Consider the following 15439-nt stretch of genomic DNA (forward strand, 5'->3'; position numbering starts at 1 on the left):
ACAAGAATGGGTCCTATGAACTGCAAAAGTTAAATGAAAACCCACGATCTCACAAACTTCTAAAATTCAATAATTCACACATTTTTATTTTTAAATAATATATTTAGAAACAAGTGTAAATACGAGGATAATTATGAAAATTACTTGTTGTCTTATTTTATTTATGAGGATAATTATTTGGCATTAATCTCAAGATTTTTTATACATCACACATTTCACTAAAAAAGAGATTGATCAAGAGAATATTAGTCACTTAAAACGTGAATTTACCATTATAAGACATAGTTTGATAGGTCAATGAGCTCTTATTAAGTTCTTCAAAATAGATTATGAAAATTTTTGTATTTTATTTTATTAAAGAAAACTTATATATAAATATTTATATGGAAAGTACTTAATTAATTTGCACATTTAGCATAAGATAATGATACTTTGACAATATTTTAACACCATTCATTTTGTGATTGGTCCATAGTGTTTATGATTATTATTATTAATTCTGGAGTAAGTTTAGATCAATCATATAAGGCTTAATACCTCTTTTTGTCCCTCTTTATAAGGGAAATGTTCAATTTCGTCCTACCTTCTTCAAAAAGTTCAATGTGGTCCCACGTTGTGAAAAAAGTGTCCAATTTAATCCTTTTTGGTCACGGCGTTAAATATTTAACGATCCTGCTGACAGCGTGGACTGTGTGCAACGTGGCTTTTTACCTTCGTAACGTGGCAGTTACAGTGTTTTTCATTAACTGAGAACGTGGCAGTGGGCAGTGATTAAAATTGTGAGTGTTAGGGTTTGGTTTGGGTAATTCGAAATCGCGATTTGGGGATAAGCATTTTGAAATCGCGATTTCACCTTCAAGATCTCTTTACCAAGAAAGTCTGCAAATGAGTTGCAATAGTGTTACAACGACTCCCAGTTCAGAAAAGTCTGAAGGAACGAAATTATTTTATGAGGGTTGTTTGGTAGAGGGTAAGGATCGCTTCCAAGGTGTTGCTTCTTCGAAATTCAATTCAAAAGCTGGACAGTTATCAAGAACGCATGTCCCCTCTTGTTGTAAATCCCTTCACATGAAGTTCCCCAAGAATTTCAACCTTCCATCCAAGGAAGAGTTACTAAAAAAGTTTAGTGTAGTTGGTTCGGTAGATTCCTCTAAAACAAGAGTCTTTTTTCTACTGTGGCTTGGCTCAGGTGTGCTTTTTACAAGAAGTGTTGCAGTTGCTGCATATAAATATGCCAAAAGGAAGGCCTTGTTTGGTATGGCTAAAGTCCAATTTTGGCTTGACCCTTTTGAGCCCAAAAGAAGAGGGTTCCAGCGTTCTGCTCACGTGCCCTTACTAAAATCATGTCTGAAAAAATCCAATACATCGAGAAAGGAAAGCCGAAAGAAAGAACGCAGAGTAAGATTTGAGTGCTGTGCTCATGTGCCCCCATAAGCTAGTAAACAAACAGGACCGCCACTGAAATCATGTCTGAAAAATTCCAGTACCATTGATCTCAACAGTCAAAGTATGTTTGTCTCAAAATGCTTATCCCCAAATCACGATTTCGAATTACCCAAACCAAACCCTAACACTCACAATTTTAATCACTGCCCATTGCCACGTTCTCAGTTAATGAAAAACACTGTCACTGCCACGTTACGAAGGTAAAAAGCCACGTTGCACACATCAGTCCACGCTGTCAGCAGGATCGTTAAATATTTAACGCCGTGACCAAAAAGGATTAAATTGGACACTTTTTTCACAACATGGGACCACATTGAACTTTTTGAAAAAGGTAGGACGAAATTGAACATTTCCCTTATAAAGAGGGACAAAAAAAAGTATTAAGCCATCATATAATAACACGTACATGATATTAAAATATTGTCAAAGTATTATTATCTTTTACCATATGTTTGTTAGTATATGTTTGTTAGTGGGTTTCTTTCATGCGAATTTTCTAAGCAAATCCAACTATTAAGATTATGTGTCGTATTGTTTTTCTGAGAATTTTTATGAATATTGTAAGTTTGTGTTATTGTTGTTTTTGACAGCTTCGAGGTATTTCTAGTAGCTTCATATATAAATTTAGGATGTTGTAAGCATTGAGTGGCATTGAGTGAAACTGAAAAAGAAAGAAGTGGACCCTTGATTTCCATATAAACCTAATCTCTCAATTCAATTACACAAGACTGACCCACTGCTTTTCAAACAACTCGTACACTCTTTCCTGGATTTTATTAGATATACTTACAATTATTCTGAGAATTTCCATTAAAGGTTTATTTAATCAAATATTTTAATTAAAATACGTTGATTTAATATAAACATTTAAGACCTGAGTTTTAAATAAGATTCTGAATTTTAAGAAAAAATATATTTTATATTTTAGAAAAATATATATTATAAAAGTTTAATAGAAATAAACAATCAATGTTTAAGTTATTTTATTTTTAACACTCAATTATAAATAATTTAGTTTTTTTCTTTTTTATTTTTAAAAACTTGTTCCTACTTATTCAGTAAACATACTAAAGAATATGACCTTAAGTTTTATTATAATGAAGCAACTCAAATATATTTATATTAGGACAATATTTACATATTATATGTTGTATAATCATGTTATTATTAACTATACTATTATTATATATTTAAAGTAAGTATTATTTCAATGGAAACATAAATCTATATCTCATGATCCCATAAATATAACTATTGTTTTTAAAAAAATACCCACTTAATAATTACTTATACATATTCATAAATATCATAATTTTCTTAATTACTTAGGATTAGTAAGTAAATTTTTCTTTTTGAGCAACAAACAGATCAATTTTAATTAACAAAACTTTCAAACTATCACTGGTTATAATAAAATAAAAAACAATGTATTCATGTATCTTTATTGTGACAAGTTATTTTCTGACAATTTTTAATGAATTATCTTGATCAAATTAAATTTTTAATTTTCTTAATTATCTTGAAATATTTAGATTTCCTTAATTGAGATTAAGCATGACATATAGGATATTTATAAAGATGACAAAAACAATTGATTGAACAGGGAAGACTCATTTTCCCAGAATATGTAAGGCATAGCCCACAAATATATTTTGATATGATAAAGAAAAGATATGGGTGAGAAAATATAGATGGTATGTCTGAATGGAAGGAAATAATGTGTGGCTGAGAAGAATGAAAAAGGTGGGTCCAAGGCTTGTGTCAATGTAGGTTTGTCACAAAAATTTAAGAAAGGACAATTATATAAAGGAAGGGTTACATTGCATATGGTGAAATTGGGATGAGACATGTGACTATCCTTATTCAGATTATCAAATGAATGGGCCCTCATTGGGGTTTGGTTTGGTTTGGGGTTCTTAAACTTTAGTGTGTCCATGTCTTGCTAAGGATATAATGACAACATTTACCAGTATACATATGCCACCACATGCCATTTTATCAGCACATTCACAATGTTGCTAATTCTTAACCCTAAGGAGATCATACTTTTCTCAAATTTAAAATTAAATTTTCTTATCATCACCATTTTATAATATGAATGTTAAATTTATCATATAAAATTTAATTTTTGGATGTCTAGTCTAGCATAAACACTAATGTCTAGTCTAGCATGTCTGCGTTGTTGAAATTAAAGGAACCATGCTTTTGGAAGAAAGGATGCAAAAGAATAGACAAGATTTTTCAGAAGAACAAATGATATTCTTTATATAAATGGTGTGACTACACAGTTAAATAACCAACAAAGAAAAAGAAAAAGAGAACAGTGAGAAGAAAACAACATTCCTATTGTGGGATACAAATAAACAATTGTGAAAGTGAAACAATGATCTAAAGTGAATCTCAAAAGCAGGTTTCTGAAGTTACTGTCTAACTGATAATCACTGGTAGTGTGTGTGAATGAAGACTACGTCATCTGGTTGAATCCCCATTTTCCTTTACTTATGCCTTCCAAGGTCTCTAGCACCTGTTTCATGGATGGTCTGAACTCCTTGGGACACTGCACACACTGAAATGCTAACTCTGCCACTGCTGATATCATTTCCAAAATGTTATCGTCAGAACCACAGGAAAAGCTTTCATCAACTATCTCGTTTAATTCATTGTTCAAAATTTTTCTCTTTGCAAACTGTGCCAGAGTCTCATTATCTGTGCCTGCAACTAAACTTGGGTGGATAGATGATATGAGTTCAAACAAGACCACTCCAAAACTATATACATCACTTTTGTTACTGACCCTTCCAGATATATAGTAGTCAGGATCTATATAAGCACGAGTTCCTACTGGAATAGTTGTAACATGAGTAACATGATCTGGAAGAGACCGTGAGAATCCAAAATCAGCAACTTTAACAGTAAAATTTTCATCCAACAGAATGTTACTCCCTTTCACATCACGGTGGATGACACTTGAGTCATGAAGAAATACCAATGCAGTTGCAGTTTCAATGGCAATATTCAATCTAGTTTGCCATGGTAGTTTATCACCGGAAGACTCATGAAGATGTTTGGAAAGTGTGCCATTGGAGATGTACTCATACACTAGCATGTGTTTCTTGCAATGGCGAGAAGTGCGGCCATAGAGTGAGACCAGATTTTGGTGGTGCAAGAGACCTAAGATATCAGATTCTTTCATGAATTGCTTAATGGTCTCTTCTGTCTCATTCTCGTCATGGAAACATTTTATTGCAACCTCTAGTCCATCTTTAAGTTTTCCTATTACAATGGAATGCCATCAGAACAAAGATAAATCTATTGGTGTGAAATATTTTTGTATGTGTAACAAATAAAGGAGGATATATGCATGATTTTAATAATTATGCACGGTCAATGTAAAAGGTGTTTACATGGTCAATTAATCAGAAATAACCATTGACACAAATGTTAACATGTTCATTATTGAAGCCAATAAACTTATTATACATGGTGATTTCTGATTAGATGACAATATAAAACTGTTTTACACTGTGCATAATCTAACTTCTATATGCATATTTCTTACAGAGAACCATGATTTAAATTATGAGGACTAATTAGTCTCTCACCATAGTATACGCTGCCATACCCTCCCTTACCAAGGCAGGTGCCAAAATTGTTAGTAGCTTCTTCAAGTTCAGCATGGTGGAAGATTTTCAAAGCTGAAATGTACGGATTATAAGACCGTATTAAAACCTTTTATCCTCAGTCTGTAAACACTAAAACATATAGAAGCCAGAAAACCATGAGAGAGGAAAAGGGATATAATATGGTTTAGATATTGTACCTTTAGTTGAGCGAGAGGTTGTTACATATCTCCCTTGCTTCATTTCATTGAGAATCTCTAGCACCTGTTCCATGTTTGGCCTCGATTCTTGTGGACATTTCATACAGAGAACTGCAAGCTCAGCTGTAGCAGTCATCAACTGCTTGATGTTAAGGTTTGATTGGAACCCAAGTCTCGGATCAAACAGCTCCACCAAAGTTTTGTTTTCAATTTTTCTGCTTAAAAGGGTATTAAGATTATCCTCCTCATTCATAATATGGAATATTGAAAGCTTTGATGATAGAAGCTCACACAACACCACTCCAAAGCTATAAACATCAATTTTCACACTAAGCTGGCCTTTTGTCAAATACTCTGGGTCTATATAACCACTTGAACCTACTCTATCACTAGTAACATGGGTGGTGTCAACAGGAACTCCATCTGGAAGTTTGCATGATAAATGAAGGTTACCAAGTTTAGCAGAAAAGTTCACATCTAGGAGAATATTGCTGGATTTCACATTACGGTGGATGATGCCGTAATAGTGAAGATAGGCCAATGCATTTGCAATATCAATGGCTATATCCAATCGTTTAAGCCAGGGTAGTGCAATGTTTTCGTCCTTTTCACCTCGAAAATGTGCAGCAAGATTTCCACTGGATAGGTATTCATGCACGAGCAGAGGTTCCTCACGATGAGAAGTACATCCGTAAATTGACACAATATTTTTGTGAGGTAAGTAATTTAGGATAACAGTTTCATTGATAAACTGTTGCAATATGTAGCGCCTGTCTTCTGTAAAGCGCTGGATTGTAATCTCACGTCCATCCTCAAGTGTTCCTAAAACAATTGATATAAATAAACATAAGAAAATGTTTTGAGCAAAATCATGAGGTATAGTCTTTTAACTTCTTTTCATGTTAATCAAAATTGAAGTTATACATTGATACTTGGTTCCGGTCACAGCAAATTATCCAAAATCCCTCTATATAGAAGCAGTCTCTTACCGTAGTACTGACTGATAAAGCCTTTCTTTCTTTCTCCACTACCAAGATGACGAGATTGATCAAAATTATTTGTGGCCTTTTCAATTTCCTTGTAGGGAATGATTGGCCACTTCAAGTTACTGCGCTTTTGAAATGTGTCAGAAGATGTGCTAGGGAAGCAGCACTGAAAGAGATCCCACCTAAATCTCATGAGGTAATTACCACAAGTTGCAGGGTCGTTGGGATGCTGATGGTGACTGAGGTAAAAGGTGACTAATTAGAAATCAAAATTTCTCTGCATGTTAAACTCTATATCGTCTAATTCCTTTTCTAATAGGATCAAAGAATTAGAAGTTAATGGAGTAAGATGAACCGGACAAGACCACTATATGCAATAAAACATTTTCTGTGTTTAACATAGTTGCATACTTATGACTTGGGTTTAAGATACCTGATCAATCTATAACAACCTTGTACTAATTGATCAGGTTAGTGATAATACCTTAATTTGAATGGTATCCAAAATTATTCCTTGTAAACACTAATAAAAAGAGAATTAGATAAATACGAGTTTTCCTATAGATACTATTCTCATGTACAGATGGTTTTTATGCATATCTTTATGTGCTGAGATTATACTTTTGGTTGAATGAGATGAACAACATCATTTACACAAAAGAATTCATCACAATCAAGAATATTATATGTAAAACAGAGACTAGGTTTCTTACCTAGTGTAGAACAAACAATCCCAAGAAAGACAAGGTGCTCCCAACAGTGTTGGAGAATAAATTGTATACCCCTTTCAAAGAATTATCTGTTACTGACAAAGTAATCTAGAAAAAGAAATTCTCCAAGGTAATAAGGCCCTTCTTGAATGAGTGTTGTTCGATGAAGTTGAGAACTTTGGAGTCAAGAGTATTGGAAAGTGAAGTTTTAATCGGTATTGAGGTTCAGTTAAAGATCAACAAAAGGGGGCATTGGAAAGGAATGAACAGAGAAGCTGCAGAAAAAGCAAGGAAGGAAACAGGAGCTGCAACACAACACTTCAGATTTTTTATATGAACATTCATTTATTAAGGATGACTTTGCTACAACAGTGTTGTTTTGACTGAAGTATTTGTCGGTTTTATATTATATAATTATAGTTTTGAACTACCATTTTAGTAAAGTGTTTTTATTATAATTTTTGTTCACAAAAAATAAAATCTTATTTAAAAAACTCAATTCAAAATTCAATTGTATTCATAATACTATGAAAGAAAAAAAAATTGGTTATAAAAGCAATCCTTTTGTCATAAACGATAAGATTTTATATTTTATTAGATAAATTTTACTTATAATTTTATAGTTTTAAATAACTTTTAATTAGTAAAATGAGCAAAGAAAAATGTTTTCAAAAATATATTGTTAGCTGTTATCCGTTATCCATTAGTACGCGTCAAGGAAAAAGACAAAATTTTAATAAAATATTATTTTTCAATTGCCAAAAACAAAATTCTTTGTACCTTTGTATCAAAATAAAACTCAGAAAAATCTATCTTTTGATATAAATTTAAAATCTATCACACATAAGGATTGATTTTACATCTTTTTAAAATCAATCCTTAACAAATGATTTTCTAGCTCTCTTGGACCTTGTCTCAACCTATGAAAGTGTATGTGAAACACTAATGAATAAGCATGAATTTGTCTTTGCACTTTTTGTTTTTCTTTCATCTGGGTTTTAATCCGAGTTATGGTGAGATTGTCTTCTGTAAAGCGCGTGATTGTAATCTCACGTCCATCCTCAAGTGTTCCTAAAACAATTGATATAAATAATCACAAGAAAATGTTTTGAGCAAAATCATGAGGTATAGTCTTTTAACTGTTTTTCATGTTAATCAAAATTGAAGTTATACATTGATACTTGTTCCGGTCACAGAAAATTGTCCAAAATCCCTCTATATAGAAGCTTATGGCACAGTCTCTTACCGTAGTACTGACTGATAAAGCCTTTCTTTCTTTCTCCACTTCCAAGATGACGAGATTATCAAAATTATTTGTTGCCTTTTCAATTTCCTTGTAGGGAAAGATTGGCCACTTCAAGTTTTTGCGCTTTTGAAATGTGTCAGAAGATGTGCTAGGGAAGCAGCACTCAAAGAGATCCCACCTAAATCTCATGAGGTAATTACCACGAGTTGCAGGGTCGTTGGGATGCTGATGGTGACTGAGGTAAAAGGTGACTAATTAGAAATAAAAATGTCTCTGCATGTTAAACTCTACATAGTCTAATTCCTGTTCAAATAAGATCAAAGAATTGGAAGTTAATGGAATGAGATGAAAAATGTGAGCATCAGCTAAAATAAAAGGGATTGTTCCTATTAGAAAATCCAAGCAAGTTTCAAGCATGCATAAAGTCCACATTATATAAAGAAGAAGAATTATAAATATAATTTTTTAAGGTTTTGGATAAAAAATAACGTCAGATCTCTCAAATGGGTTTGCTAAAAACTTATTGGTGTTAAATTCCCTCAAAAGACTAAATGATAAGTGTGAAAAAGAGTTGTTTTTATACAATAAGCTCAATCTTGTAATTATTCATGTTGTTCCTCATTGAAAAGTTGTAATAGGTAGTAGATTGTTATGTAAAATATTGTACAGGAAATGGTGTATTATTTAGACTCTGTCAGCCAATTTTCGCAAAGCGAAAGCCAAAATTCGCACTGACAGAAGAAGGAAATTCGCATAACGCACCAATACCTGTGCGCTGAGCGAATAACATCACTAAACAGTAACTTTTCTGCATATGTTCCTTCCCAATATTTTTGGCAGAAACTACACTAATTTTCTGAAGAATGTACTAATTGAACTACATGGTTAGTGATAATACCTGAATTTGAATGCTATTTATGTCAAGTATTGTCCGTTTTAGAGTGTAAAAATGTCTTTAAAAGTCATCTCAATAGAGTGTAAAAATGTCTTTAAAAGTCATCTCAATGGAAGGAAGAAGAAATATTTAAATTGTTTTAGTCTCGATGTGGGAGTGTGATAGTATCCAAAATTTATTCCTTGTAAACACTAATAAACAGAGAATTCGATAAATACCAGTTTTCCTATACATACTATTCTCATGTACAGATGGTTTTTATTCATATCTTTTGTGCTGAGATTATACTTTTGGTTGAATGAGATGAACAACGTCATTTACACAAAAGAATTCATCACAATCAAGAATATTATATGTAAAACAGTGTTGGAGAATAAATTGTATACCCCTTCAAAAAAATGATCTGCTACTGAGGTACTGATTCAGGTAGAGTGGCTCAGAAAGTCTCAACTTAGCCACTAACAAGTAATCTAGAAAAAGAAATTCCCCAAGGTAATAAGGCCCTTCTTAATGAGCGTTGTTCTATGAAGTTGAGAACTTTAGCATCAAGAGTAATGGAAGTGAAGTTTTAATCGGTATTGAGGTTCAGTTAAAGATCAACAAAAAGGGGGCATTGGAAAGGAATGAACAGATAAGCTGCAGAAAAAGCAAGGAAGGAAACAGGAACTGCAACACAACACCTTCAGATTTTTTACATGAACTTCCATTTATTAAGGATGACTTTGCTACAACAGTGTTTTGTTGACTGAAGTATTTGTTGGTTTTATATTATATAACTTTTAAAAAAAAAATTGAACTACCATTTTAATAATAAAGTATTTTAATTATAATTTTTGTTCACAAAAATTAAAATCTTAAATAAAAAAAACTCAATTCAATTGTATTCATAATACTATGAAAGAAAAGAAAAAACTGGTTATATAAATTTTTAAAGCATTCTTTTTGTCATTAACGATAATGAAGTTTGATTTTATATTTATTAGATAAACTTTACTTATAATTTTATAGTTTTAATTAATAAAACGAGCAAAGAAAAATGTTTCAAAAATATATTGTTAGCTGATATCCGTTATCCATTAGTACCGCGTCAAGGAAAAAGACAAATTTTCTAATAAAATATCATTTTCAATTGACAAAAACAAAATCCTTTGCACCATTGTATCAAAATAAAACTCAGAAAAATCTATCTTTTGATATAAATTTTAATGGTGATAGTTATTTTTCCTGCCAACAACAAATGTGCATGAAGAATATGGCTCTGAACAAATGAAGGAAAAGATGATTGAAAGTGTAATATATATGGGATTGGGAATATATACATGTTGAAACTACAGTAAACATTGAACATGAATTCAATGAGACGAGGATACATGTTCAATGTGGCTCAAAAGAAGTAATCAAGCTAGAGAATACACACCCTGAATCAAAAGCTTCTTTTCAACCTACTATTTTGCATGCACATCATTTGCAAGATGCATGGCTAACCTCAAATTACTACACTAAAGCAAAAAAACTCCATATCTATTCAACCAAAATCCAATTACTAGACCAAAAACCAAAAGAATGGTTTGGAAGAATCAGGCTTGTTGGCAGAAGGAACAAAGACTATGTTATCTGGTTGAATCCCCATGTTCCTTTGCTAATGCCCTCAAGTGTCTCCAGCACCTGTTTCATGGAAGGTCTGAGTACCTTGGGACACTGCACACACTGAAATGCTAACTCTGCCACTGCTGTTATCATTTCCATCATGTTTCTGTCAACACCAAACCAAAAGCTTGGATCCACTACCGCGTTTAATTCCTTGTTTAATATTTTTCTCTTCGCAAACTGTGCAAGAGTAAAATCTGTTCCCTCAACTAAACTTGGAGAGTTGGAAGATATAAGTTCAAACAAGACCACCCCAAAACTATAGACATCACTTTTGTCACAGACCCTTCCAGATTCATAGTAGTCAGGATCTATGTAAGCACGAGTTCCTACTGGGATAGTGGAAACGTGCGTGGCATAATCTGGGAGATACCGTGAGAATCCAAAATCTGCAACTTTAACAGTAAAATTTTCGTCCAACAGAATGTTACTCCCTTTCACATCTCGGTGGATGATACCTGAGTCATGCAGATATACCAGTGCAGTTGCAGTTTCGATGGCAATGTTCAATCTAGTATGCCATGGTAGTTTATCACAGGAAGAGTCATGCAGATGTTTAGAAAGAGTGCCATTGGAGATGTATTCATACACTAGCATGTGTTTGTTGCTATGGCGAGAAGTGCGACCATAAAGTAAAACCAGATTTTTATGCTGCAACCAAACCAAGACCTCAGTTTCTTTCATGAATTGCTCAATGATCTTTTCCGTCTCACTCTCTTCATGGAAACATTTTATTGCCACCTCTCTTCCATCCTTAAGTTTTCCTAATACAATGGCACACTATCAGCAAAAAATACAGATATATATCTATGCATATTACTTGCAGGGACACTGATTTAAAATATGTGGACTGATTAGGATCTCACCATAGTACACGGTGCCATAGCCTCCCTTTCCAAGGCAAGTATCAAAATTGTTTGTAGCTTCTTCGAGTTCACCATGGTGGAAGATTTTCAAAGCTGAGATGTATGGATTATCACACATGAATAAAAGCTTTTATCCTCAGTCTGTCGACACCAAAAACACACAGAAGCTAGAAAAGCATGAGTAATGAAACAGGACCAAAACTGACTTTATTATACCTTTTGTTGCGTTTGTTTCCTGTCTCCCTTGCTTTATACCTTTCAGAATCTCTAGCACCTGTTCCATGCTTGGCCTTAATTCTTGTGGACATTGCATGCACAACAGTGCAAGCTCAGCTGTAGCAGTCATCATCCTCTTGATCTTATGGTTAGATTGGAAGCCAAGTCTTGGATCCAACAGTTCCACCACAGCTTGCTTTTCAATTTTTGTTCTTAAAAGTGTAGCGAGATCGTCCTCCTCATTCAGAACCCAGGATTTTGCCACCTTTGATGATAGAAGCTCACACAGCACCACCCCAAAGCTATAAACATCATTTTTTACACTAAGCTGGCCTTTTGTCAAATAATCTGGGTCGATGTAACCACATGTTCCAATTATATCATTAGTAACATGGGCTGCATAGACAGGAACTCCATCTGGAAGTTTGCATGATAAATGAAGGTTTGCAAGTTTAGCAGAAAAGTTCACATCTAGGAGAATATTGCTGGACTTCACATTGCGGTGGATGATGCCATTACAGTGAAGATAGTCCAATGCATTTGCAATATCAATGGCTACGTCAAATCGTGTCAGCCAAGGTAATGTGGTGTTTTCGTCTTCAGTTTTAAGATGAGCAGCAAGGTTTCCATTGGATAAGTATTCATGGACTAGCATAGATTCTTCGTGATGAGAAGCACATCCATAAATTGACACAATGTTTTTGTGAGGCAAGTAATTTAGGATACTAGTTTCATTGATAAACTGTTGCAATATGTGGTGCTTGTCTTCGTTGAAGCACTGGATTGTAATCTCACGCCCATCTGCAAGTTTTCCTAAAACAAGGGAAACGAACAGAAGAAACTTCAGTGCAAATTTTCATTATTTGTATTACCAAGCTGAACTCCAAATTTGATTTGAGAACCACGCCAAAATGACTTGAGCAATTGTATCTAAGTTCTCTCCTTTTTGTATTTACGTTGTTCATGTAAATGGCCATAGCTTAGTCACTTACCGTAATATTCAGTGGCAAAGCCTCTTTTCCCAAGACAATGAGACTGATCGAAGTTATCTGTGACTTTTGCAAGTTTCTTGTAGGGCAAGATTTTCCATTTACTCTGCTTTTGAAATGTGTCAGAAGTGCTACTGAAGCAGCCCTCAAAGAGATTACACCTCATTCTCATAAGGCAATCAATAAACTTCATTGGGACGCTGAATGTGAGTGAGGAAAAAGCAGGTTCATCAGAATTGCAAATTACTTTGTACATTGAATTCTATAAAGTCTAATTTGTGTTCTACTAGGTATGGGAAGAAAACATATTTAAGTCAATGACTTAAACTAGGTGTGGGGGAAAAATTCTTGGTAACTAAAAGACAAATTAACAAGACCATAATTAGGGGGACTAACAACACACTTAATCCATCAGAAAACACAAGCAGAACATTCAAATAAACACATTGATGAAGAAAAGGTTTATTGGCTGAAAAAAACATGCTTTAAAGTGCTAATATACTTAATCCACAAAAAACACGAACAGGGCATTCTAATAAACTCATTGGTCATTAATACCTGAACTAAAACATGCATTAAACTGCTTATCTTCATCAAAGCGCAGAGTTGTAATTTCATAACTATGGTCAAGTTTGCCATAAGAGGAGTATTTTTTTTCACACACACCATAGGAAGAAAATAAATTTACCTATACCTATTTTTGTGGCCAAGGAGAACATCTATCATGTAATCAGAAAACAATCACTGCAGGCAAATTTTCATTCCAAGTCATGTTTAAATCAAATATACTTAGTTACTCATTTAGTCCATATATCTGCACAATCTTTAGGTTTGAGTCCCTACAGTAGGAAACTGCTTGTTACTAGGTAAACATTATGTAGAAAACAGAAGATAACTTTGATTTCCCTATGCCTAATACTCTCATGTTTAAGTGGTTTTTTTTGTAGATTCTTGAGTTGACTTTGAAAAGTATCATCTGTGCAAAAGAATTCATCACAATTATGGAGTATGCAGTACCAAAACAAGGTTTTTTAGTTCTTACCAATTGTAACACAAACAAGTTCAAGAAAGCGAAGGTGCCCTCAACAGTTTTTGGATTGTTGAATGAATTAAACTTTTCCAAGAGTGCTCTGCCATTGAGATGAAGTGATGCAGTCAGCAGCACAGCATGCAAAGCAACCTTAGTGACATGCAAAGTCTCTGAGAGGAAAATATAAGCTTAAACGAACAGCAGTGAAAATGGAAGATGTGTACAGAGATGGAAAAAAGGAAGGAAGAAGGAAACTGCAGAACACGAATGGGTCTTCAGAAAGCATGGAAAAGTCTCTGAAATGTCTATTTTCTTATGATAAGATATTTTGATTACATTACCTTCAGGTCTGGAAAATGATAATTTTGGTATTTTGATTAAATAAAAAATTAATTAAAATCATTTAATTTTGGTATTTTATTTAATTTTTTATTAAAATAATTTTCGTTCAATTGATTATTTACAATACTTTTTATTTTAGTCCAAATATTCTATGGTTTGATCTTTATTATTAATGACATGATGATGTGATCATTATTTTTATTTTTTATTTAATTTATTAGTAAAATTGTTCATTGTATTTTAATATTCTCTAACTCGTTGATTGTTGATTTTCTGGCATGTATACTATTATTATCAACGGTCTTAAAAGTAAAAGTATTGCATACGTGAATTTAATATAATATTAAAGATTACATTAATTTTATACTACTAAACATAAAATAAATGATAAAATATAAAGTGAGATTAAATAAGAAAAAATAACATTAAACAAAATTATATTTTTGGTATTTTTGAAATGAGAAAAATAAAAATATATATGATATGAATATTATTAGGATTAGATTTCACTACCTCTCTCTCTCTTCGTTAAGTTCAAGAATAATTATTGTTTTGTTTTTCATTGTTATCAATCTTTATTATAAAAGTTATACTCCTATCTCTTAAAACAAACTTATGTACGTCTCTTTAGATTACAATTTATTATTAATTCAATAAAATAAACTCACATTGAGTTAAAAGATTTAAAAATGATTAATAAATCATTCTTCGTTCTTCTCAAACAAATGATTTATCAATTGTATTATCTGATATCAAGAACTTATTTCAACATTTTACAACTTCAACTAATTTAGAGTTAATTTAGTTACAATAAACAATAATTTAAAGACTAAACATGTAAAATAATAATATAATATTATATATAAATATAATAAAAAAATATACAAGAGAGTTTGGTGAGTATATCTAACTCAACAAAAAAATAATTAACTACTCATAAAATTGAATAATATAAAATCTACACAAAAAGATGAAAAATAATTGAAGGTGGAAATTATGGGTTGTATCGTAGCCTTCCTATATGGTTTTCTTCTCTTTTCTTTCTTGTCTTATTCACTTCATATATAATATTTGAAATCAAAAAGAAAATATTTCATAAGTGATTCGTCAAATCAAAAAGAAATTAGTTTGATTAAGTAAAGGACCATGTTGGCTTGACTAACTTAACTTTTTCAATATTTCTTTATTTCTGAACTCTTACTTCATTAAATTTTGCTAAAAAGAGTTTTAAAATATTAGATGTATC

General features: G+C 32.5%; 2 protein-coding genes across 2 annotated transcripts; both read right to left on the reverse strand.

The window, feature by feature from the left end:
- Positions 1-3683: 3683 nt before the first annotated feature.
- LOC124841694 (uncharacterized) lies at positions 3684-7303 on the reverse strand. The gene is made up of 5 exons (XM_088111479.1): positions 6966-7303; positions 6256-6491; positions 5267-6088; positions 5049-5141; positions 3684-4719 (listed from the first exon to the last, which is right to left on the reverse strand). Exons 2-5 carry the CDS (start codon positions 6443-6445, stop codon positions 3911-3913), a joined length of 1914 nt encoding a protein of 637 aa, XP_087967605.1. The 5' UTR covers positions 6446-6491; positions 6966-7303; the 3' UTR covers positions 3684-3910.
- A 3067-nt stretch (positions 7304-10370) lies between these two features.
- Positions 10371-14149, reverse strand: LOC124841696 (uncharacterized). The gene is made up of 5 exons (XM_047318017.2): positions 13864-14149; positions 12825-13021; positions 11833-12645; positions 11617-11709; positions 10371-11514 (listed from the first exon to the last, which is right to left on the reverse strand). Exons 2-5 carry the CDS (start codon positions 13012-13014, stop codon positions 10709-10711), a joined length of 1902 nt encoding a protein of 633 aa, XP_047173973.1. The 5' UTR covers positions 13015-13021; positions 13864-14149; the 3' UTR covers positions 10371-10708.
- Between the last annotated feature and the right edge of the window lie 1290 nt (positions 14150-15439).

This window comes from Vigna umbellata, chromosome 4 (genome assembly GCF_029865625.1).
Source record: "Vigna umbellata cultivar VRB3 chromosome 4, Vumbellata_1.0, whole genome shotgun sequence".
Classification (NCBI taxonomy): domain Eukaryota; kingdom Viridiplantae; phylum Streptophyta; class Magnoliopsida; order Fabales; family Fabaceae; genus Vigna; species Vigna umbellata.

Coding starts and splice junctions, on each gene's coding strand:
- LOC124841694 (XM_088111479.1), bottom strand. CDS start 6,445: ATGAGATTTAGGTGGGATCTCTTTCAGTGCTGCTTCCCTAGCACATCT. Junction 6,089..6,255: donor CTTTATCAGTCAGTACTACG/GTAAGAGACTGC, acceptor CAATTGTTTTAG/GAACACTTGAGGATGGACGT. Junction 4,720..5,048: donor GTATGGCAGCGTATACTATG/GTGAGAGACTAA, acceptor CCATTGTAATAG/GAAAACTTAAAGATGGACTA.
- LOC124841696 (XM_047318017.2), bottom strand. CDS start 13,014: ATGAAGTTTATTGATTGCCTTATGAGAATGAGGTGTAATCTCTTTGAG. Junction 11,710..11,832: donor GGAAACAAACGCAACAAAAG/GTATAATAAAGT, acceptor CATACATCTCAG/CTTTGAAAATCTTCCACCAT. Junction 11,515..11,616: donor CTATGGCACCGTGTACTATG/GTGAGATCCTAA, acceptor CCATTGTATTAG/GAAAACTTAAGGATGGAAGA.